Source organism: Pogona vitticeps, chromosome 6 (genome assembly GCF_051106095.1).
Source record: "Pogona vitticeps strain Pit_001003342236 chromosome 6, PviZW2.1, whole genome shotgun sequence".
Taxonomy (NCBI): Eukaryota; Metazoa; Chordata; class Lepidosauria; order Squamata; family Agamidae; genus Pogona; species Pogona vitticeps.
The window spans coordinates 110,158,148-110,182,708 of NC_135788.1; the positions used below are offsets into that span (position 1 = coordinate 110,158,148).

General features: G+C 45.3%; 1 protein-coding gene across 9 annotated transcripts in view; it reads right to left on the minus strand.

Annotated features, from left to right (window-relative positions):
- Positions 1-24,561, minus strand: part of LOC110081888 (myosin-10) — a 68,816-nt gene that overhangs the window by 33,339 nt on the left and 10,916 nt on the right. For 2 of the 9 annotated variants that reach the window (XM_072976782.2, XM_078377068.1), the window contains exons 2-17: positions 20,651-21,009; positions 16,714-16,870; positions 16,237-16,264; positions 14,192-14,294; positions 12,009-12,035; positions 11,031-11,123; positions 9,702-9,765; positions 9,056-9,154; positions 8,140-8,283; positions 6,561-6,656; positions 5,447-5,565; positions 5,133-5,285; positions 3,929-4,102; positions 1,656-1,829; positions 404-518; positions 31-99 (exon numbers count right to left, since the gene is read on the minus strand). In XM_072976782.2, the coding sequence (XP_072832883.2) occupies positions 31-99; positions 404-518; positions 1,656-1,829; positions 3,929-4,102; positions 5,133-5,285; positions 5,447-5,565; positions 6,561-6,656; positions 8,140-8,283; positions 9,056-9,154; positions 9,702-9,765; positions 11,031-11,123; positions 12,009-12,035; positions 14,192-14,294; positions 16,237-16,264; positions 16,714-16,870; positions 20,651-21,007 (1,972 nt within the window). In that variant the 5' untranslated portion in view covers positions 21,008-21,009. Of the gene's footprint in view, positions 1-30; positions 100-403; positions 519-1,655; positions 1,830-3,928; positions 4,103-5,132; positions 5,286-5,446; positions 5,566-6,560; positions 6,657-8,139; positions 8,284-9,055; positions 9,155-9,701; positions 9,766-11,030; positions 11,124-11,449; positions 11,471-12,008; positions 12,036-14,191; positions 14,295-16,236; positions 16,265-16,713; positions 16,871-20,650; positions 21,010-24,561 lie in introns of all 9 variants that reach the window. The other 7 variants (XM_020798996.3, XM_078377070.1, XM_072976784.2 and 4 more) reach the window with 4 other exon arrangements.

Here is a 24,561-nt window from a genome sequence, read left to right on the forward strand (position 1 = left end):
GTGTTGTTTGTATGTGGGGAAGAAACGTACTTTCCGCTGGACCCTGTGGTGCCACGGCATAGCTGTCAAAGAAATACACCTTCTGTATATTCTGGATCTCTGGAGGCAGGAGAGGACAGGAGAGGCACATGGGGAGAGGGGGAGGTGAAGTTTCACAAAGCCATCCATTGTGGGAGGGAAGAGACAGGTCAAGGAGAGAAGAAGACAGAAACAGCACATAGCAACGTGGTTAGTACCAGCAGCGACAGAGAGATTCAAGCACTCCTGAGAAGTTACGATAAGGCACATCGAAGATATACCAGCCATCTTTTTTTTTCCATAAGCAACCATTTTCTTATTAAGATGCAGAAGCTCAGATTAAAGAGAGGCAGTGGCTAGTTCTTTTCCTTCTCGAGGACCTTACCGTCTTTCCAAAGTTCTGCCGTGAACCTGTCTGCGCTCTGGTGGAGAAGAGTGGCCACGTTGTCATTCAAGGGGTCCATGTTTTTCATCAGCCACTCGTCTGCTTTGTAGTCCACCTTTCAAAAGAAAGAGGGATGGAACAGGGAGAAGAGAAATGAAGGCAAGAAGGGTTATCAGAAACCATTGGGTGGGGGATTCTGGGAGCTGAAGCCCAAAAGTGTAGTTTTCCAGCTTGCTTTGATGTACAGTGGTGCCCTGCATAACGAGCAATTCATTTAATGACAAATCTGCATAGCGATGTGTTTTTTGCGATCGCAAAAGCGATCGCACTGCGATGTTTTTAATGGCAAAAAATCGCTTTGCGATGATTGGTAAGCGTTTCGCTTACCGATTTTCGCATAGCGATGTTTTAAAAACAGCTAATCGGCGGTTCCAAAATGGCCGCCGGAAAAAAATGGCCGCCCGCAGTGTTTTCATGCCCTTTCCTCGTTTACCAGGCAGTGGAAATGGCAGCCGTATGGAGGATTTTCGCATAATGGTGAGTTTTAAGCCCACAGGAACGCATTGAAGGGGTTTCAATGCATTCCTACGGGCTTTTTTGTTTCAGATAGCGATGATTCCGGATAGCGACGATTTTTCCGGAACGGATTATCGTCGCTATGCGGTGCACCACTGTATATATAAAAGCTGCTTTATATACCAGGTATGTTTTCAAGTCCATCTAGCTCAGCCTCATAATTTTTGTGATGGGCAGCAGTCTTATACAGGCTCCTGAGTTTGTTTGTTTTAGTGTTATTACCAGAGACACAGGAATGGGGATTGTATAGCCCTCCAAGCATGGTTGCCTATAACTTCCATCAGTCCAAGCCAGCACACCAACTAATAGAGAGGGATACTGGCAGGTCCATACGCTCCTAAATTCCATTTTAATTAAGATTGAACCTCAGACTTCAGGCTGATCACTGAGCTATGAATCTTCATTAAGACACTTTTGCTTTGGCTGCCAGAACCAAAGGTTCCCAACCTGGGGTCCACAGACATTAACTACAACTTCCACCATTCTTGCTCAGGGGCCAAGGTGGGTGGGGACGATGGGAACTACAGTGATAAGAGACCCAGTTACAAGAAGTGCTGGAAAATAAAGAAAGAGGGCTTTTCCTCCCTGCAAACAGGACAACAGCAGGCAACTGGGTGTGGGCAATATAACAGGAAAGGGCGGGGGGGGGGGGAGCCTCGCCATGGGCACACCTTACCCTGCCAGCGTAATGGATGATGCAGAAATCAGCTTTGTCCCGCAGCTGCCGGGGCTTCTGGAACTTCGGGTGGTTCCCCTGTTCCTGGATAATTTTGTCCACGAAGCTCTTATCTGTAGCTTTAGGGAACCAGCATTCCTCATCTAGAAGAGCCAGCACCCCTGGGGGGTTTGCCTGAGGAAAACCAAAATACAGTTCAGAACTCTTAAGAATGGCACAATGGGGATTGCAAGCAGAAGTGAAAAATATTATCCCTAGGAAGGGCGAGTGGAAAGGAGACGTCTACTACACTGATGGGCAAATTAAGGGCCACAGGCTGCAAATGGCTTCTCCAGGGTGTCCCAATTATTTTTGCTCCTTAAACAGCAAGGGGCACTTCCAAAAGCTTCTGGAGGATAAAATTTGACATTTAAATCTAATTTTACCCCTGTTTTAGGCCTGAAAAAGCCTCTTTTTTCTGTCCTTTGGTGAGGAGATAATAACATCCTGTTTTCTTTATAAAGGATCTTTATTTTATAATTCTTCTTATAATGTTTCTTTATAAAGAATTCTAAGGGTCTAAAGTAAGTCCACAGAGGTGGTATTATGTTTAAATGCAAATTGTGCCTCCTCAAGAGGCTTCTAGGGATGGAATTCAGCACCTGGGGCAAAAATCCCTTTGAAGGCATTCAGGGTATGGCCTCCTAAGGTCCTGGAAAATATAAACAGGAGCCCATGGACTCTTGAGATGTGGTCCATACCTGGTCTACATGGAAAAACGCAAGAAGTTAGGCAATCTGTAGGATCAGATTGGTAAGCCATCTTGTTCTCCCAAATAAAATTAGGATCAATTTCTCTCCAGAGATCAAGAGAAATTTTGGAGACAGGATTCTCAAATGCTCAGACTTAAAACTACCCTTGTATCCTAGTAGTCATGCATCGCCATGAGTACAAGTACAAAAGCCTATATGACATATGCAAGCAAAACAAGGCTCTGAAGTGCGCAAGGCATTGCACATCTGAGTGGAAAGCAACCAATGTACACTCTGTATTTGGCAGAGGATGGTAGCAACCTGAGGAGGCAAGGCAGGCAAGGCCATGGGGGTCAGACTGCCACTATGGGGGAAGCTTTTTTTAATTGCCACAATTAGCAAAATGGATCCAACTTTCTCCTACCAGTAAAATAAAATATCAGCCCATCGTGTAAAGTTTCCAGCCTAATCTGTTCCTCACTGCCTTCATTTCCTCCTTGCAAGCGTGAACGTAAAAGCACCAGCAAGCAAATACAATTCTCCAACCTGTGATCAGAGAGGCCATTCCCTGCTATTACCTCCTTCTGCTGGATGTACAGACCCAAGTAAAATTTCAGGGATGGTCTCCTTCTTAGAGCTGACCATCAGCTTCCTGGATTCTAATACTGTTGTCAATTTGAACAGAGGGAAGAACCAGAAGGAGAATCTCTCTTTCCCATAAGCAGAGCACAGACTTCTCCTGTTCTTTCCTCAAATAACCAGAGATGGGATTCTCCTATTTCTTGAACTATTTATTTGTTTATTTATTGCATTTACTGTATACCCCGCCCATCTAGTCAACTGACTACTCTGGGCGGCTTCCAACCGATATAATAACAATATAAAAATATAACAACATTTAAACATCAGTAATAGAGTTATTCAAGATGGAAACAAATAGGAAAAAATAAATCCAATAATAGCTGAGGGGAAGGCCTGCCTAACATCCAAGTTTTCAATTGGTTTTTAAAGATGCCCAGTGAAGGGGCCACACAGATCGCCAGAGGAAGATTATTCCAGAGGCGAGGAGCTACCACTGAGAAGGCCTGGTTTCTTGTTTTTTTCCTCCAGGCCTCCCTTGGCGTCAAGCTCCTCAGCCTCACCTCCTGACTCGATCGAGTGATACGGGTAGATTCTATTGACTACAGATGCCATAATTCTCTGAGTTTTACCTGATTTACACACACACACCTTACAGACACCTAAATGTGGCTGTGGAGACCTGAACTGGAAAGTTTTGAGGCTTAGCTAGAAAGCTCCCGGCAAGAACTGGGGCAGGAATAGGAATCTTGGGTGGGGCCAGGGCTAGCGAAGACCTCAAAGAAATCCAGCTAAGGCCTTTCTCCCAGGTGGGTCACATTTAGGTCTCTGTAAGGTGCAGGAAATTAGAACTCCCAGAATGGGGAATTAATGGACCCGTCATCCACGAAGTACAGAAATCCCACCCCTACAAATAACCCATGGTATCTCATATCTTGTTCCTTTGATCTTATGATTGCTCACTGGTCTTTCAATGAGGTCGATGCACGGCTGGAGGTCCAGGCCAAAGTCAATGAAGTTCCATTCAATCCCTTCCCGCTGGTATTCTTCCTGCTCCAGCACAAACATGGTGTGGTTGAAAAGCTGCTGAAGCTTCTCATTGGTGTAGTTGATGCAGAGCTGTTCAAAGGAATTCAGCTGAGGGCATGAAGAGCAGAAGGTTGGAAGAAGGGAAGAAAGGAGGGAGAAAGCACTCAGCCAGAGATCACAGAGGCAATGATTCTTGATATACCTGCTTTACCAAATACTTCATGTGTCAAGATAAACCAGACTATGCACTTTCTCCAAAGGAAGGTAACAGCTATCGAACTGACAATCAACAGAGAAATCAGTTTATGACGACATATTCCCCTAGATGTCTCTTTCTGGATTCAGGGAAAACAGTCAAAACCTTGGATTTTATAGATTGCAAGTGATGCATTGCTAGTTTTTATTCTATATATATATATATATATATATATATATATATATATATATATATATATATATATATATATATATATATATATATATATATATATATATACACACACACACACACACACACACACACACACACACACACACACACACACACACACACACACACACACACACACACACACACACACACACACACACAATCTATCTATCCATCTATATAAAATATAGAATAAAAATTAGCAATGCATCGCAACCAATAAAATCCAAGGTTTTGACTCTCTCTCTCTCTCTCTCTCTCTCTATCTATCTCCTACTGAACAACTTGCAATTTTTTCAGCAATTCTACAGCATCTACTGCTGACCAAAGCCACCCAGACCTAGCTGGGATCTACTGCTTGATGCCATCACTGTTTATCTTTAGTCCTCTAGGGAACTGATCTGGTCATCTTTTAGGGCACTAACTGTCATCAAAGCTGAACGCGACCCCACTCTGGTGGGGCAGGAATTTTCATGCTGGATCGGCCAAAGAGTCCAGCTGACTCAGTATCCTGATTCCTACAATGACTCACCAGATGCCCTGGGAAGCTTACTAAAAGGCCTGAAAGGTGGCAAAGCTAGTTAGGCCAAACAGAATCCTCCATAGAATGGGAGTGGGTAGGTAAGTGAAAGAACCACTTGAGATACTAACATAGATCTAAAAGAAACTTCATTCCTGAGTCAGCTGCCTTTTCAGATCTTCCCTTACCTGGAAGATTTCAAACCCTGCTATGTCCAGAATGCCAATGAAGGATGCCCCCTGGCGCTTGGTTCGGTCCAGCGCCCGGTTGATCCGATGCACCAACCAGCGGAAGAGCCGTTCGTAAGTGGCTTTGGCCAATGCTTCAACAGCAAAGTCAGCCTAGGAAGGGAAGATGAGGCAAGACTTGAACCAGGCTCTGCTCGGCCTCTACACCTTCAACGCCATCCTCAATGCCCTGGCAAACCCTCCTTCCTACATCAAGAATGCTTGTGTCCACCCGGCCACTCACCCAAATCCCAGCCATCGTCATTGCTACCAACCTGTTCCTTCGTCTGTGCCTTCTGCACATAGTCTCGGCCAACCTTGATGCGGGGGGTGAGGATGGCACGTGTGAACTCAGTGACATTCATGCCCAAAAGGTGGCAGAGTTTCTGAGCAGCTGCAAAGGACATGGAACAAGATGAAGAACTTCAAGATTATCATGTGCACAGATTCCAGATTCACATGCTGCTGCTAATCCAAACAGCAGGCTGCAGTCACTGCGTGTTGCTTAGTCCAAGAAGTGATTACAAGTATTTCTACCTTTTCTGTAGTACTTTCTCCCTGACACAACACCATATCTGCCTCAGGAAAGCAGTGTCTTTGCTAGAACCCTTAAGGACTTCAAAACCTCCCTCTATTGATCAGACACTCCTTACAGTTCAGACTGCTTACAATAGCTGATAGAGAACTTTAATTTCAATTCTGCATCATCTCAGCTCATTGAATGAATGAATACTTTATTACGGTCAAAGACCAGTAAAACCAAATCAATATAAAATAGATACATATAATTATAGCTTGGTAAGATCAGTCAGGGTAATAAAATTCTAATAAAACATGATAATACAACCCAGCTCATTGACTCCTTCTTGGTCACTGCGGGTAATTCTTAACCAACATGACTTCATCTATCTGACCTGATCCATCCGTCTATTTGCTGGATCAGCATTTGTAATTCCCTCATCCACTACCTGAAAATATTAAATTAAAAAACCCAGAAATACACATTTATATGGATTTCCAGGATGTATTTACTAGAACTGGCCACTACAGAAGGCAAGAGACACATACTGTTCACTATGTTTTTCTATGCATTTTTTTCTGATTCGAGGTCACTTGTGCATATTTTATTAAAGTTTATGTTTTAAATATACTCCCTGCAATCTCGGGGTCAATATTAGACAATTATTCATTCAATTACTGTGGAAACTTATTTTGAAGATGTATGGTAGGTATTCAGGGAATTGCATTAAAAAGATAACTTTATATCTGCTCCAAGTGAGTCCTAACTGAAAAGGTGATGCAAACCTTGCCTGTAATTTAAGTCTTGAGCAGGTGTCCTTCCCCACAGGCCAGCTGTTCCCCATCAAACTCAGCAAACCCCCTAATTACCTGTATTATCGGGCATGGAGGCCTGATCCGTATTCCGCTCTTTACGGAAGACAATGTTTCCAAACTGCAGCACAGCAGAGACCATGCGTAGCATACCTGGGTAAGGAAGAAGACATAGACTAATGTATGCTGTTCCCTCCTTCTCCAGTCCTCAGAGCAAACAGACTTTGAAGATTTTTTTTACTTTCCTTGGATGACATCTCCTGGCATCTCAGACACACATACTATGGAATATGGCCAGCAGCCTTGCTAGCTCTGGAATTCTAGCTGTTCTCCTCCAAAAAGGAACTTTTCCAAGGCTCCCACTCACATTTGTTGCACAAACACAACCTTCATGGTCATTCACTGTTTTAAATAGCAGGCTCAAGTCACAGGGCTTACTCGGACAACAGTCTCACCTACGAAACTCACTGGAGGTGATGTTACAACTGACACTAGCACACAGGACATGCCAGTTTTGGGTTATCCAAATCACAGTAACCAAATTATCCTTATTTTGGTTTTCCACCTCCCTTGTGGAGCTCACTTTATGCCATCTTAAAAGCATCAACAAAAGAGCTGTGGTTGTTGTGGGTTGTTCAGGCTCTTTGGCCATGTTCTGAAGGTTGTTCGTCCTAACGTTTCGCCAGTCTCTGTGGCCAGCAGAGGACAGGAGTCAGAACTCTTGTCTCTGCTCTGGTGCAGTTTATTTGGATAGTTAAGTATTTATAGCTGAGGGATCAGCTTCTGTCCTTTTCAGGAAATTGGGTGATTATGATGATCAGCATGTTTTTTTGTTTGGGGTATATTGTGATAAGAGGGATGGCAGCATCGGAAGACGGGGCATAGAAAGAAGGGGAAAGCCAACCAAAGCCTTTCCCCACCTATACTGCCTTTGCAAAGGGAGCAGAGCCGAGGGAATGCGTTGATCCCTTTCCCCCTCTTCCTACACCTCTGCGGGGCATAGAAAGAGGGCGAAAGCCTAATCCAAGCCATCCCCCAGCCCCGGGGTACGTTCCCCTTCTTGCAGTCTTTAGCAAGCTGCCAGAAGGGAAAATCCCTCTCTGTTTGTGCCCCTGAGGAACAGCTGATCTGAGGCAGCATAAGCAGATAGGGATAGATAGATGAAGGGACAAATATAAAAGGGTTATATTAATTGCTTTGAATTTGTCAGAGTCTCTGGCCTCCAAGAATACGAAGCAGCGAATATCTGATGAATCAGGGATATTGGCGGAACATCCTAATTCGTTTTTATATTCGTCCCCATGTCTAATCCACAGGTTTTGGGCATCCATGGAGGGGAGCTTAGAACCAACATCTCATGGATGCTGCGGTCCTACTGTACAGAGATGTCTAAAAACTGCACTCAGGTGAGTAAATGAGAAGACACAATTAGCAGCAATTAGCCACATTGGCCACAGTTGCACACATTGTGCTGAAAGACAGCACAGTTCTACCTACCAAGCAATGAAGACCCAGCAGTGCCTGGATGTCACTATCAGTCTCCTTGCTTGTGAACACCCCAGAAATTTCAGTACTGAGCAAAACAGATGGTGCCTGTTTTTCCCTGCCCCTCCACACAAGTGGAAACAGAACTCACAGTGTATCTCCTCGTGGGAAAAGCCCATGATGCGCATCGACTCCATGGTCTCGTGGAAGATCTCCTTGTCTTGCTGCCCTGGGATGGGCAGGTATCCATTGGAAAGGAAGCGATACTGATTGAACGGCTCCAGCAGCAGTTCCCCTAAAAGGTTCCAGAAGAAAGCACCTCTAAAGCAAAAACTGTACTTCTGAAGGCAATCTCAAAGCTCCGAGGGTTCCTCTGGTACAGGGGACTCCATCCCATAATCAATTAACACCGCTGCTCCATGACTTTCGCTTCATCACTGCCTCCCCCTAAGTTTACTTTCAGCCACATTTAAAGGGTGAGGCCAAAAGGCTCCATCACCCTCAATTAATACCCCTGACTTCTAGGTTTATTGTTGCTCTCCATAACCTGTGCTAGGAGACAGCAGTTTCACAGAAAACTATAGCCTAATACCATTAGGAAAGGAGCGTCTCCCTATACAGTGGTGCCCCGCATAGCGACGATAAACCATTCCGGAAAAATCATCGCTATCCGGAATCGTCGCTATGCGAAATAAAAAAGCCCATAGGAATGCATTAAAACCTATTTAATGCATTCCTATGGGCAAAAACTCACTGTTATGCGAAAATCCTCCATACGGCCGCCATTTTCGCTGCCCGGTAAGCGAGGAATGGGCGCGAAAACACAGAGGGCGGCCATTTTGGAACCGCTGATCAGCTGTCTTTAAACATCGCTATGCGAAAATCGGTAAGCGAAACAGCTTACCAGTCATTGCAAAGCGTTTTTTTGCCATTAGAAACATTGCAATGTGATCGCTTTTGCGATCGCAAAAAACAAATCGCTATGCGGATTCGTCATTAGATGGGGTGCTTGTTAAACGAGGCACCACTGTATATACAACTTAGAAAAAGGCAAGGGAATCATTTACCTTTCATGTGCTCGCCAGCACCCACTAAGAGCTGGTAGAAGATGTGGAAGGTTCGCTCATCCTTAGCCTGGCGAATAGCTCGTGATTTTTCCAGGAGGTCTGGGACATTTGGAGTTAAGGATAGGGGAGCAAAAGAAAAATGCACCCAGACAAAAACCTTTCTCATCATAAAACTGGTGTCATTCTCCTTTCTGGGGTTGGTGTAGGCTGGGGAATTCTAAATTCCTAAAATCCCCGCTCTCTCCAATCCTCACAACCTGAGTTCCCTATTTGATCTGGCCTATCAGGAAACCTGCACCCAGCATTCCCTGATTTTCATCCTCTTAGAACTGCAGAGATGGAAGGGACCCTATGGACTATCAAGCTCAGCTCTTGTCAAGGGGGCACAGCAGGGAATCAAACATCCAACTCTTGGCTCTGCAGCCAGAGACCTAACCCACTGAGCCATGTTTTGACTTCTTCCAAACCATCAGGAATCTCCACACTGAGAAACCCTTGCTTCCTACAACCCATTAGGAATCTGAGCGCCCAGAACCCTGCACGTCTTCTTACTCAGACTCTACCTTCCACCCACAGAACCCATGAGTCCTCCTTCTAATCCCTCCAGCTCAACTCAATGAAATTTGCCCTCTCACAAACGGGATACATGTCTCTATATTGGCTCCAACAATGTAGCCGGCTACATCAAAATTGATCCGAATAAATTTTCCCTAGAAGATACAAACAGAAGAGAGGGGAGGGAAGAATGAGATCAGAGATCAGAACTGCTGTGCTTCATGTACGGGACATCAAGGCAGCTTGTTTCCTTCATATATGTACATTTCTGGTGAACCTACACATCAGAGAGTTTTTTTAACAGCCTTATGAAACGAGGAACACAGTCACTCTGAATACTGCTTGTTGGTCTGACATCCTGCCAAGCTACAGAAGCTCAAAGGAGCCTTTCCTTACTGGGCCCAACTAGGGGTGGGATGGAGTTGATCAATATTTCTTAGTCTATCTTGACAGGCCTGAAATCAGCCCAACAGGCAGGCGTATCTGCTGGAGCAAAGGAAAAGGAAAGGCAGAATCTAAATAAAAATTGAATTCTGCTCACTACAAGCTAGAACGAAAAGCTTAAGGCTGGTCAGCCTTGTTTCTTGCTCTGATGTTCTACATACAAGCTAGCTGGCCTTCTGGTTACACCTGCAGCCCACAGCTCAGGAGGAGCTATAACAAGCTACTTTCAATCAATTCCTTTTTTTCAACAGCGAAAGGCGTAACTCAGGTGAAATTATAAGTTCAAGCTTGAGGAGGCCTAACACTGCTCTCTTTGCTGGGCCACTGTAACATGAAATGTCACATTCAGGATGGAGCCTCGCTCAGTGGTGGGAAATTATCAGATACACCAAGTGCTGATTGGTGCTGTGCCATGCTGTTCAGGCAGAGTCATATTGTTTTTTCCCCCCTAAAAGCTAACTACTAAGGTAACAGCTTTAGTTATTTCGGAGAAATAGGAAAGTGGCATTACTTTCAAATGATCACATTAATTAACTGCTTGTTGGCCCTTGAAACGACAACAGTGACTAAAACACCATGGCCCCTTAAAAACAGACAGATTTATTTCACTGTGAGTCTTTGCGTATTACAGTTGAACTTCCTCAGATGTGCCTAGGCCAGCCATTTGGTTTGGCCACAGGTACAAACATAATGTGAAAGAAATATAAGCTGAATCAGGATTGTATAAATCACATCACAAACCTTATAAGGAAGTATGTGAAGAATTGTTTGCAGTCTGTGGCCCCTTTCAAATGTCCCAGCAGTGCCCTCCGGGGGACAAATGCCTCCCCCCCCACCGAAAATGGCTGATCATTCAGTCTGTGCTTTAAATCTGTGCTATCTCCTGGGTTTGATTTCTTTAAAAGGATTGCCGTCCATATGCCTTGAAAAGGCATTCATCCCAAGACAGAGGATTTCCCCACCGCCGCCAACTTACAAATCGTGAAGAGTTGTCATTCTTTACTGTCTTTGCATTGCCGAAAGCCTCCAAGATGGGATTGGCTTGCAGCAGCTGGCGCTCCAGTTCACCCTAGAGTGAAAAAAAGGGCAAGAGGGTGGCGGGTAAAAAGGGTTACACAAACCCAGAAGCATCGAGATAGCTTTGTGGAAATGGCAATTATAAGCCAGCCTCCAACCCTAACCAAAGCAGAGGAAATGCTTGGAGACGTTCAAGCTGCAGTTGGGAGGTGGGACACGGCTACCTTAGAAAAGGGAAGGTTCCAAGGTACTGTAAGGTCCCAGAAGGGGGCGCTGTTTGGATATGGGGGGGAACAACAACCCTTCAAGCCGGTACATAAACCCCACCCAAAAATCCCACCCCCACCCCTTCGAAAAACACAACAGAAAATTACTCACGTAGGAAGCAGGGTTGGAGATCTATGGAGGGCAAGGTGGGGGGTGACGTCACAAAATGTAAAATGGGGATGGGGGAAGCAGGGAGCCAGACAAACGAACAACAAACAAACAAACAAAAAAACCAAAGGATTAAAATTAGACCACAAACGGACACCAAGAACCCAACAAGAAGACCAAAGTAGTAACACGGATGAGGAACCGAGAGAGAGAGAGAGGAGGGGGGAGAAGAGGCTTCCATAGTCCCGGCTCTCTTTCTCAGCTCCCACCTGCTTGAATCTTGTTCCTTTCTCAGAGAATCCATCCTCTGGGCTCTGATCAGGAAAGAGAGTCAAGGCAATGAACACTGAACATTAAAAAAAAAACAAAAAACACCAAGTTTAAAACCAACAAGAACAACAACAAAGCGGTTAAGCCAGAATTACAGCCCAAATAAGGGCCAAGAGCAGCAGCCAATGGAAGTGACCAGCAGTCAGCACCAGAGGGTGAGCAAAGGAAGCAGGGAAAGGGCGGCCGGGGGGGGGGGCTGGCATTTCAGCAGCATGCATGGTGCTTTCCTTGCCTGTTTGCCTTCGTTCGGGTACTCCGGCTGGGGCAGCAAGACAACAGAGGGGAGATTAAGTCCAGCTCCCCTTAAAGGTCCATAAAAATAACTCCTACCCTCCCAAATGCATACAAAACAAACAAACACACGCCATCCCTAGAACTTGGGCAAGTGACCTTTCGGACTACAACTCCCAGAATCCCCAGCCAGCAAAACCACCGGTCCTGCGGGCCAGGGGATTCCTGGAGCCATAGGCCAATGACCACTGAAGGAGAGTCTCAGAGTGGCAGTCCAAAAAGTTAACTTTTCTAACCTCTTGACTGTCCCCATCAGAGATGAGGTCAAGACACCGCGGAGGCTCAATCCCAAATGGTAAGAAGGACAAGTCTCCAAATTCATGCAGAAGGCTGGGAACGGCAGTTCCAAAACCCTTCAGCAAGTTTTCCATCTGCTCCCAGCATGATCCAGTTTGCATGCACCCCACAAGTGGAGAACTGAAATGTGGGAGCACAGGGGTGCTCCCAGCGGGGAGGAACAGGGCCCAAGGGTAAAGCACACACCCTGTGCGCAGGAGCCACGGATGCAGCTCTGATGGAGGTGGAGGTTGGAGTTTCATCACAGAGGGCCCTCACTGCTGGACAGTATCCCTGTTCTCTTGATTATCACGTGCACCCCAGAAGTAGCATGAGATTGCCAGTGCGGGATTGTGATTAGAATGTGGGTCAGCCACATGGAAGGTCAAGGTTCTAGTTCCTGCTGAGGCATTAAGCCCATTGAACTCCCTCACGGGGCTGTTGTGAGGCTAGAGAAAAGAGACCGTCATGTACTTCGTCATGGGTTTGGTGGAGAAAAGGCAGAATATAATTAAACTCATCACTAATGACTAACTAATTTGTTCCAGAGAGGAGCCAGGGACCGCTCGGCTTTTTCTAGTAGAATAACAATCATAGATAACAATAATTATTGCAATTAACAACAGTCTTGTGAGGGAGTTCAATGGGCTTAATGCTTCAGTAGGAACTAGAACCTTGACCTTCCATGTGGCTGGCCCACATTCTATTCGTATTTCCTCCAGCACAACCAGTGAATCATGAAAAGTGGACCAAACTTAGAATGGAAAGAAGATCCATTCATTTCCCCAGGTGCCTTTCTTTGCTGATGGCTTCCTGTATCAACGGGACATCATGCTGGAAGTCACAGTATGTCTGTTGGACACTCAGTTGGGGAAAGCTGCACTTGAGTACAGTATTGCAATTCATTTTAAATCAAATGAGGTGTCATTATTTTTTGGGCTGTCCTATAACATTCTCCTGCTCTGCAAAAGAAAAATATGGGCTGCTAGTTTGAATTGGTTTGTAGCTGAGAAATTGTCCAGTAGCACAAACATCGTGAGGAAGATAGGGAACTGGGTCTCGCATCGGGGGACAGAAGAGGAAAGAAACTCTCCCTCACTCAAGATGGATGTAGCTTTCCCCCCCTCTAGGACAAGGGGTCATTTCTACAATGAGATGGACAGTGAATTTCTTTCTGCTTTACTTTCATAGGAGGAAAGCATGCCCAGGAAGGACCCTCTGTGTGTCTGGAGGTCTACAAGGGCCTCGTGATAGAACCAGCATAACTGGGTGGGAGGGTAAACAAAACGGACACAGACACTGACAGTCACAAAGGGAAGGTGAGAAGAACAGAGTGAGGTGTGTCATCGAGGTTGGGAGGAATGACTGGAAAGATACAAGAATGTACCAGTTTCCTTTAACGAAAAGAAAAAGAAAAGAAAGAAAAACTCTGGCATTCATTGCCGCCTGGATATCACAACCTCTCATGTGGTATCCGCATTCCACACGGGTACAGACTGGGCAGGGCAAGCGAGTGAGAAGGCGAAAGTACTTTAACACTTGATTAAAAGACACTTCACTTTATCACTAATTGCCACAATCAGGGCATTTGAGGATGCTGACTTGGAACAACATCCAAGCAGGCCCTGGCAAGGGAAAGGAGTGGAGGGACTGGTCAGGGAGACCCCAGAACTGGCCAAGTCAGTTCCTGTACAGGAGGTTCTGCCAGAAGGGAAAGGCCTAAAAAAAGGCTCCCCTCTGATTCAGGCACGGTGGGGTCAGGGCAACAAAAGAGAAAAGTTATACACCTGCCATGAGTGGCATGGAAGTAGCTGAGAGATCAGAGGCCATGTGTCAGAGGTCACTCACCGGAACACTGTGGTCCTTCCGGGCTTTGTGCGATGAAGCCACATGTGCTAAATACTGGATCACTTTCTTTGTGTTCTCAGTCTTGCCAGCACCCGACTCACCCCTGCCAAGAAGACCACACACTACAAGTGAGAAAAAGAGAAGACTGGATCCTGGACGGCCCCCAAATATGCTCTTTGAGGGTCAATCCTTTCTATGCAGCGCAGCCAAAGTCATCAAATGCCATTCTCCCTCTTTCTGGATCCCCATCTCATGTTACTTGTCACACAGTAGGAAGGACTGTGGAATGGTTTTGATTCAAATCCTGCCACAGCCATGAACTAACGGACGATTATAATAATGTCATGATTATAATACTAAAAATACTCGGGTGAGAGAGATAGTGAAGTGGCTGGACTTTGGAGACTATATCAAAAGCTTGAGGCAGTTGTCATTACCTGCAGCCCATTCCATCTGGCTGCGGATCAGAGAGATAAGATAAGAAGCTGAGTTGTTTCAGCAGTGTGGCTAAGTGATCTGGGTTTTTCCTCATTGGTTTTGGGATGAAAAGTGGGATAAAATGCTTAAAAAACAAGGAAACAAATCCTGCTCAACTACAAGTTTGAGGGGGATGACCTTGGCTCAGTCCTATTTATTTTATTATTTATTTTATTTATTCTATTTATACCCCGCCTATCTGGTCATTGCAACCACTCTAATCACTCAGCTCATGCCTACCTTATAGGTTCTGTAGACAGAGGTTGGAATGTATTGTATATACAGTGGTGCCTCGCTTTACGATTGCCCCACATTACGACGAAACCGCATCATGACGATCTTTTTGCGATCATAATTGTGATCGCAAAACGATGGTCTGAATTGAGTTTTTTCACTTTGCGATGATCGGTTTCCTGCTTCGGGAACCGATTCTTCACGAAACAACGATTTTCCTCCAGCTGATCGGCTGTTTCAAAATGGCCGCCGGGTAAATAAAATGGCTCCCCACTGTTTTCTGGGATGGATTCCTCGCTGCACAGGCACCGAAAATGGCCGCCCTACGGAGGATCTTTGCTGGACGGTGAGTTTCCAGCCCATTGGAATGCATTAAACGGGTTTTAATGCGTTTCAATGGGCTTTTTATTTTTGCATTACGACATTTTCGTTCTACTGAGATTTCGCTGGAACGAATTAACGTCGCAATGCGAGGCACCACTGTATTGAGGTTTTGGGGTGGGTTTTTTTTTTTGAGATTTTGCAAACCTATTTCCAAGAACTGATGAAACAGTGGCGAAAACATTATGAATACCATACAGCAGCCTTCCCCAACCAGGTGCCCTCCAGATGTGCTAGATTGCAACTACAATCACGCCAGTTCAGCCGAACCTTGGTGACTGGAGGATGATGGGAATTGCAGTCTCTTATCTCTGGATGGTGCCAAGTTGGAGGAGGCTGCTCTAAAGTGGTATATAAATGCAAAATACCATTTATTTGTTTCTCTCTAACTTAGAAAGAAAAGCCTGACGGCTTCATCTCAGACTAGACCATTTTGTCAGAAAGGATGGGGAAGAAGGAAACTCTCTGTTCGGACTTAACAACAATCATATCATTGTCAGAACTGGAGACAGTATTTAGTGGTTGATGCTCACCTGAGCCTCTCTTAACTTGGCAATTAAACTTGTAATTTAATGTTATCATATTCTGAGCAGACCACCCACAGGATGACAAAGGTCTCTAAAGCCAGTGGCAACAAGCAAAACGAAAGAACAAACTTTGGTCCAGCTATAAAGCTGCTGGCTGGCTAGATCCGTAAGTTAGGCTGCAGAGCCAGAGGCTGCGAGTTCAAATCCCCACTGTGCATTCCAGAAGAGCCAGCCTGTGTGGCCTTGGGCAAGCTGCACAGTCCCAGGACGCGCCCCAAAAGAAGGGAAAGGTAAACCACTTCTGAGTATTCTCGCCCTGGAAATTGTCATCATACCTTAGAATTTATTTCATGGCACACAATAATTATAGAGCTGCTACATCCCCACCCAAACAGGCAAACCAGTTTGGTCCCAGCTAACACTTACGTGCACAAGATAGACTGATCTTCTCGATCTGCAGGGGAAGCAAAGATGACATGGTTCAGATGCAAGCCGCTTCTCATATGCAGGAGCCTGAGTAACCTCCCTCCACCAGAGGGCACCTGAGATGCACATTCAATGGCTCACCCACCCAAGACTTCACCAACCACAGGATTTCAGGACCTCTGTGAGACATACCACAGTGAGCACACACCCCAAAACCACACATTCTCTCTTCCATCCAGTTCTGCTTGGAATGGGGAACTGCCTGAAATTTCCCACCCTGCCTCCCCATCTTCCGCAGAGCACAGCAGCCTCCTCCAATCTTGTCTCACTGCAGCCGAAATGTTGGTGGAAGAGATGTGGAAGCTGAAGCCCAATGGTCCCAAAAGGGGACGTGGGGACTGGCCGACAGCAAGCCAGCCGGAGATCTCTCCCTGCCCCGGTCTTAAGCGTAGCTTTCTCCATGTTTCCAATTCATACCCTGTAACATGCTTCGGTAGGCAGCTTCAGAGATGGCATAGATGTGGGGTGGCATCTCATGTCGTTTCTTCCCCCGGTACATTTCCACTATCTGCTCTGTGTAGATGGGCAAATTTTTATAAGGATTGATGACCACGCAGAAAAGCCCTGAATAAGTCTGTGGTTGGAAAAGGAAAAACAAACAAAGATAGGGCATCTGAGAACAGCTCCTCACCCCTTCTCCAAACCAATAATCTGCCCCCCACACACACACCTAGGTTAATGATGCTTCCAGCAGAAGAAAAATCAATTGACATGCTTTAATCCAGAACCAACATTTGCAAATGTATAAACAACTTTTCACTTCAGGACAAAGTTAAAGCATGGAATGAAACACAGTGGGAGCGAAGCAGTTAGACTTCAGAAGTCTGGGTTCTAGTCAAGCCATAAAACTCACTGGGAGACCTCGGACACTGCTGAGGGATACACAGGATTTATTTATGAGGGTCAAATAGGAAAGAAGAGAACCATACATACAATCTTGAGCTCAGTGGAGAAAAGGCAAGACAAACAACTAATAAAAACATAAATAAAAGGAAAACAAGATTTAGACCATATTCATTGACCCCAACAATTTAGTACAGTAAAGGGTTAGGAGCAAATAGTGACCTTCCGGAGCTCATAGGACTACAGCTCCCATGAACCTGATCCAAAATAAACAGAAGGGATGATGGTAACTGCAGTCCACCAGCATGTCCTCCCACCCAAGTACTAATTAAGCCCAACCCTGCTTAGCCTCCATAAGCAGATGAGACTGAGTATGTTCAGGGTGGTATAGTGGTCGTTAAGCTGATACAAGATGGTAAACAACTTGTTCAGAGAGCAACTTGTTCCCCACCAACTTTAGAGGGTTTTTGGATGGGAAGCTAAGAGAGGGCCTTCCTGGTGGTGCTCATGTGGCGCTCATTCTCAAGGAAGGCAGGTTAGCTCCTGCCCTGGTGTCCTTCTGCCCAAAGATGAAATTATTTAGCTGGGCTTCAGACAACAATCTGTTTGCTGAAGAAAGCTGTTAATGCAGCGGAATGGATTCTGTGCTTCTATAATAATGTGCTTCTAAAATTGGTTTTATTTCAATTATGCTTAAACACAGGATGAATAAAAATCAATGTTTTTTTAAAAAAAATCAAATCGATTTAAATCATGATTTAAAAATATTTTTTACATTTACAATGTTTAAAAAAAAACCCAAGTTTTAAAATTAAAATTAACCTGATGCAAATCAAGTCCGCCCTGCTTAAATATCACAGTAGAGTCAAAATTACACTTCTGTGTTTTTCATTTACAGCATTTTCAACCACACCTGTTTTTTTTAAACTTGTCAGTTCCATTGTTAGGGAAAAGTCAGATTAAAAAGCAAATGAATAACTAAAATATGGCTCCAATGAGGGCTGATTCCAGCAAACTTTTCGTGCCTAAGCAGTTGTGGTTTTTAACTACGTGCCTTTTGAAACTAGTTGCCCAAGCCTGCCTTGGCACACATCTTTTGCCACACCGCGGCCAGCCTGTTTTTAGACCGGTTTTAAATGGCATATCCCAGCAGTGGCAATCACGTGGCCTCTTTACTGTACATAGATGGGGCCGGATGCCTGTACAGATGGACTGAAAACACCAGCTGCTAGATAGCCTGGAACACTGGAAAGAATCGGCCCTGAGATCACCACGTGAAGCAATACATTGGAATTAGCAGAGAGGCAGAACGAGGGTTAAACAACTGGAAAAACCAGACCATGGATATGTTATGATTCTTGCATTGCAACTCTCAGAATCCCCAGCCAGTATGGAGACCGGTCATGCTGGACGAGAGATTCCGGGGGTTGTAGCGCAAACCCACACGAAACAGAACATCCTCAAGGTCTGAGAAAAACATGGAAAGAGGTTCCTCAGTGGGAGATCTCACTAACAAGGAAGGTGGTAGAAGCCCTCTTCTGGGGAGCATGTTATTTTTTTTTAGAAGATGTTCCTTGTTGGGACGTTCCGCACAAAAAGTGGGAAGACAGGAGACAGGGCAAAAAGATGATCTGCTCCTGAGTCTTCCCCTTCTATGATTCAGCGTGTGTTCCTACGATTGCGCTATGCCCTTGGGAGAATTTGTTTCAACCCTATCCGTCATCATTCGCTCCTCTTCTCACTAAACAGGTCTAGTCCGTTCTCCACCCCGATACCCAGCTGCAGGGGTGGGGATTAGGGGAGGGAGCTGGGCTGTCCTCAAGTCAAGAGATGATGCGTGCCTGAGAGAATGCCCTGGCACCCTGCCTCTCAGGGCAGCCTTTTGTGCCTGCTTTGGTGCCACGGAAACCAACGCTGACCCTGCCAGCAGGACAGACGGGAAAGGATGCGTCTCTCCCTTTGAGCGGCATTATCCCAGGCATGGAGGAAGATTCTGCTCCCCCGGCTCTGGCGTCATCAAACGCGCACTCCACAGGCTCAGAACAAAAGCGCCACTTTTGCACACCCCCTCCAAGCAGCTCTGCACCCTCCCCTGGTCCTGATGCCTGCTAGGACTGAAAAGCTTGGCCTCTAAATGAAAACACACCCCGGTGCTCAGAGGGGAGAAGCAGCCTCGCCGGACGAGCTCGCTAACTCCTGGAGCCATGGCCCAGCAGGAAACAATACGGCGCTAGGTTTTTCTACGTCAGCAAGTTGTCTGTGGTGCGTGTGTGGTTCAGCAACCACCCCAGGAAAGGAAAAAAAACTCCCCACCACATACACATCCTATCAACATGCCTTTAGCCCATCACAGTCTAAAATCTGGGTATTATCAGTAAAAACAACAACAAGGAGCCCTTGCAGCAGCTGAAAAGAGTGACTAACTATTTAACAAAACATCTTGTAGATGGATTTCCAGATGATTCCACGGGACAGGAATAGGTAAAAGCTTGCATGGAGCAGATCTGATTAGTCTCTACTGTGTTCTGAGACTTTTGTTTCTTTTGCAACAGACCACAGGCTAACAGGGCTAACCCTCTGGAAGTTACCCGCTTCCCACTCTGATTTCCAAGGGAAAATTCACTGAGCTTTCCTCAAAACTAGGTAGCAACTTCTCTGCATCGCTAGAAAATCATGAGTACTGGTGGTGAAAATACAGATTTAAGCTAAGATGTTTGGTTGTCGTAAGCATAAGCATTTTAAAGAGACAAACAGGTTCTGAAAGGCAGAACTCAAGGGTCTTGTTGGAAAGAATGTGAATTTACAGGATTCAGGAAACTGTAGTCCTAAGAAGTAACTTTTCCAAATTCTGATAATTTTCCATTTTCACTTCTCCAGATCTTTCAAGCAGGCCCATCCTTCATGGCATGTAGTACAAGAATGTGGAAATTGTAGTCTAGAATACAGTGGTGCCTCACTTAGTGATCACTCCGTTTAGCGAAGAAATTGCTTAGCAACGCATTTTTTGCGATGGTCCCTATGGGGTATTTTCGCTTTGCGATGATCGCAGGTGCTATGGAGGATCTTTGCTCAACGGTGAGTTTTAAGCCCATAGGAATGCATTAATCGTGTTTTAATGCGTTTCTATGGGCTTTTTTATTTCGCTTAGCGAAATTAACATCGCTAAGTGAGGCACCACTATATTAGGAGAACCCCACTCTGCTGGGAACGTAAGAGAAAAGGCGGTCCAAGAGCCAAATGCTCCTTTGTGAGTTCTTAGGGAGGGGTCAGGGAGTGACTGAAAAGGAGACACACTGAACAATGAGGATTATTACAAAACTAAGTGGGATGGGAGGGTGGCAGTGAAAGAAGGAGGCAGGTCAAGCATGGATGAGGGCGGCCATCCAGATGTTGGGAACTGCAGTCCAAGAACATCTGAAAGGCCACCACTGTCCACCTATGAGGTAGGTGGTGAGAGAAGGGACAGCAAAGAGCCAGGACTCTCTCGAGTTCCCCAGCCAAGTTGACTCACGTAGATGAGGCCTGAGTAGTAGCGGTCTTTGAGGTTATGCAACACCGAGGCTTCGTTAAGGCAGGTGAGCTCCGCCATATCCTCCACTTTGGTGAACTTTGGAGGGTTCATCTTCTGGATATCGTCCTTGGCGACCAGCACCTGACGGCCGTTCTCGGCCAGTTCCACCAGCACTTCCTCTCCCCGCTCTTCCCGCAGCCCGGCTGCCTCGAAGCCATGGCGCTCCGACGGGACCCACACGAGCCGTTTGGCTGTCCAGTCAGCCTGTGAGGCTGGGTTGCCCACCTGGTTTCGGTCTACAAATAGGTATCTTTCGGCACTGACGTCGCCCCGCTGCACAGGGGCCCGGACAGCCATGGCTGGGAAAGAGGAACAAATCAAGGAGAAATTAGAAGGGTACATTAATTCACAGTCAAGTCTTGAACCTTAGCCCCCACCTTCCCAGCCACCACTACTTCCACACTAATAAGACCTCTACAACTTGTAGTTCCCAGATCTCCCTTCTTTTTAGGGGTGCCTTTTGAGAATTGGTATCATACAACCGGAAGATCTCCAAGGGAGAAGAGTACGGACTATAAAAACGGTACAGTGGCCAAAAACTCTGTCTGCATAGAGTTATATGGCTGGTAGCATTTAACTCAAACTAATTAAAACTTCCTGTCCCCCTATCATCCCCCCCACCCCGAGGCTCCCTAGGACTCCTTTTTGACCTGGAGAAGCTGTGGGGAACCCCGGGATGGGGAGGGAACCTTTAAAAGTTAAAAATCACCACTAGATTGCTGCCACAAGGATTGAGACTGGTGGCCACAATCCAGAAGTGATTTTTTTTTTAACTTTTAAAGGCTTTTCTCATCCCAAGGCTCTCAAAGGCTTCCCGAGGGCAAAAGGGTGCCCTAAGGAGTGCCCCAGAATGAAAACCAGGGGACACACAAAGCTTTTAATTAGTTTGAGTCAAATGTTAATGGCACCAGCTGATGACATCATCAGATTCAGCTACATAACTATATGCAAACAGGATTTTGGCCTATGTCGTACGTTTTCTGTCTCCCTGTGTTGAAATGTAAATATGGTGTGGCTGGAAATTCTGGGGACACAGTAGAAAAGAAGTATGGCATACCCTCCCCCCACCCCCTTCTCTAATGAGAAATGCTCATTTTGAGGAGTGGGTGGGGTGGGGAACGGAAATTTTTGTAGCATTTAGTTGACTATCCAAATACAAAACTTCACCAAATCCTTTTGGACTCTTTAAGTCTCTTAAACAAACATTTCCATTCCAGCAGAAAGAGAAAGTCGTGTTTACAGAACAATCATGAGGAAATAAAACCTAGCAAAGGCAGCCTAGTGTGGGAGCAAAGGTTGTCTGGAGCCAAGACTTCGCTGTTCTTAGACAGAAGATGATTCTGAGGAGTTGAAAAGAAAAAAAAAAGGTACCTGGAGGACGTCAAGATTAGAGAAAGACAGAAAGTAGATTTGAGCCTCCAGATTTTCCATACTTTAATAATAGCGGGAACACAAAGTCACTCCCTCCCACGACAAATTATACTGGTGAAATGAATAGGACTGTAAAATCTGTTCAAATCGAGTCATCAGAACAAGTACCCAGACTTAAGATCTTTTAATTCAAAGTAGAGATCTTTTGTATCAAGTTTTGGTTGTTGGAGATTGGGGTGGTTTGTAATAAAAACACACATACAAAGCCTGAAGCATCCTCGTCTCTGGTCTGGTTTATAATCGGAGAAAGGGTGTGTATTGTTACTCAGAGATATGCCAGGAACAGACTACCAGAGCATGGAGAAGTTTCTTTGGCAGACTACAATTCCCATAATTCCCTAAGCCACAGGATTCAGGGAACTGTAGTCCTCAGAAGTAACTTTTCCAAGTTCTGATAATTTCCAACTTCCACATTAAGCTTTCAGTTATTCCTTTTGGTTGGGAGAACAAAATAAGTAATAGAATATGCCCCTCACCAAAACACCTTTCGTCTTCACGAGGTGGCAAGGAGAGACAAACAGAAACCTTACACTGCAATTTCAATGTGTACACAAACTGAACAAAATCTGGGAAACTCCCTCTCATCCAAGCCCATAGGATGGTAAATAGGTGTAGGAGAGTGTTATGAATTGCTATTTGTGCACATGTAATAAACTACAATTAATGGGTGATGAATTAATGAAAGACCAGAGACAACAAAGATCAAAATATTTACTTGTTTTAAAAACCCTGGGTGTTCCAAAAGATGTCATGGTATGCAGTTCTCTCTCCCTCTCTTATTTTTGCATGCACACCCACTAATATATAAAATTATTATAAAAAGAAAGAAGCTGGACTGGCAGACACTCTGTTCTAGACACAATAAACACAGCTGCTCGTAGCCAAGGGCCTTAAGAACGAAGCTGGAAAGAGGCAGAAGGAGGCAATATTAAGAAAACAGACCCCAAGAAGCTGCTGAAAGATTCAGCCTTGTCACAGCAACTGGATGAGTTCCCAGGGAAGCTAAGCTGTCTCCCCCTCCCATCTCCGCACACATACACCCGCCCAGCCTTTTAAGATCTCCACTACCGTAGGTGAATCTCTCCTCCAGAAAATTCAGGCTCCCAGCTCCTCATTCCGGGCCTGGTGCCCCCAGTCGGCCGTCTGGCCGATGAGCTAGATTTTCCAGCTCTCTCCCACCCACCCCCAACCCCTTCCAGACCCCCGCTGGGCTTGCTGGCGTAAGCAGCCGCCTGGCCTGCTTGGGCTGCTGGAAACAAGACACTCAAGCCCTTGTTCCAGCTGGCAGTGGGGTCTCCTTTATGATAAGAGGCTTTGCCTCCGTTTTGTATGAATGGGCCATAGGAAGAAGGACGCCACTTGGCCATCGGCCGCTACTTCAAAAGCAGCTGGTCACATCCTTTTGTACCCTACCCTTGTTTTTTCTATAGGGGTGGGTCTATACACACACACACACACACACACACACACACACACACACACACACACACACACACACACACACACACACACACACACACACACACACACATATCCCTGTTCATCTTGGTCTTGAGCCTGTCCCCCCCCCCGCCCCCAGTCCCTGCTGCACAATTTCTGTTGCGGGACAACAGACGTTGACTGAAACCAACCTACATATTAGTTGGCTTTTCCCACCACCAACACCATCTGCCCACTTCTTTCTCTGTCGTCAAGTTCATTTCTGAGAAATGACTCCTACTCTGCTATGGAAAAATGATGGCAGTATGATGAAAGATAAGATGGTGTCTGTCCGTGGAAGAAGAGAACTCTCTATTCCGTTGGTGCTACATGGCTGTCTTCCCATATGGTCTTAAAAAAAAAAGAGCTAGTGGAGACCCCAAAGCCTGCATGACGTCACAGGTTTAGGAAGCCAGACAGAGCCCAAACGCTGAGCTGAAAAGCACTCTGCATGTGCTCAGAGTAAAAGCTTAGGAAAACCAACTTGGAGGACTACGACTCCAGATTCTCCCCACAAGTCAGCATCAAGATTCTGGCAACCAAAGTGTTAAATATATAACATATATACATATGTGCTAAATATATATATGGATATATATGAGCTCCGTCTGTTATTGATTATTACTAGCGTGGATAAAAATCAATGATTTTTAAAAAATCAAATTGATTTAAATCACAATAAAAAATTAAAATTAAATTTAAATCATTACAATAATCCAATTCTCAAATTTAAATTATGACTTAAATCATGATTTAAATAGCTCCGATTTAAATCAAATCCACCCTGATTACTCGAAAACAAACAAACAAAAAAAGAGGACATACTGGTCGATAGTTGTTGTTAAACGCAACTTTTCTAAGCTCTGCTCCCCTGCTATACTGGTATATGGTTGAGAGCATCAGGAATAACGGCTCCAGGATATAGTATTATAGACCTCCAG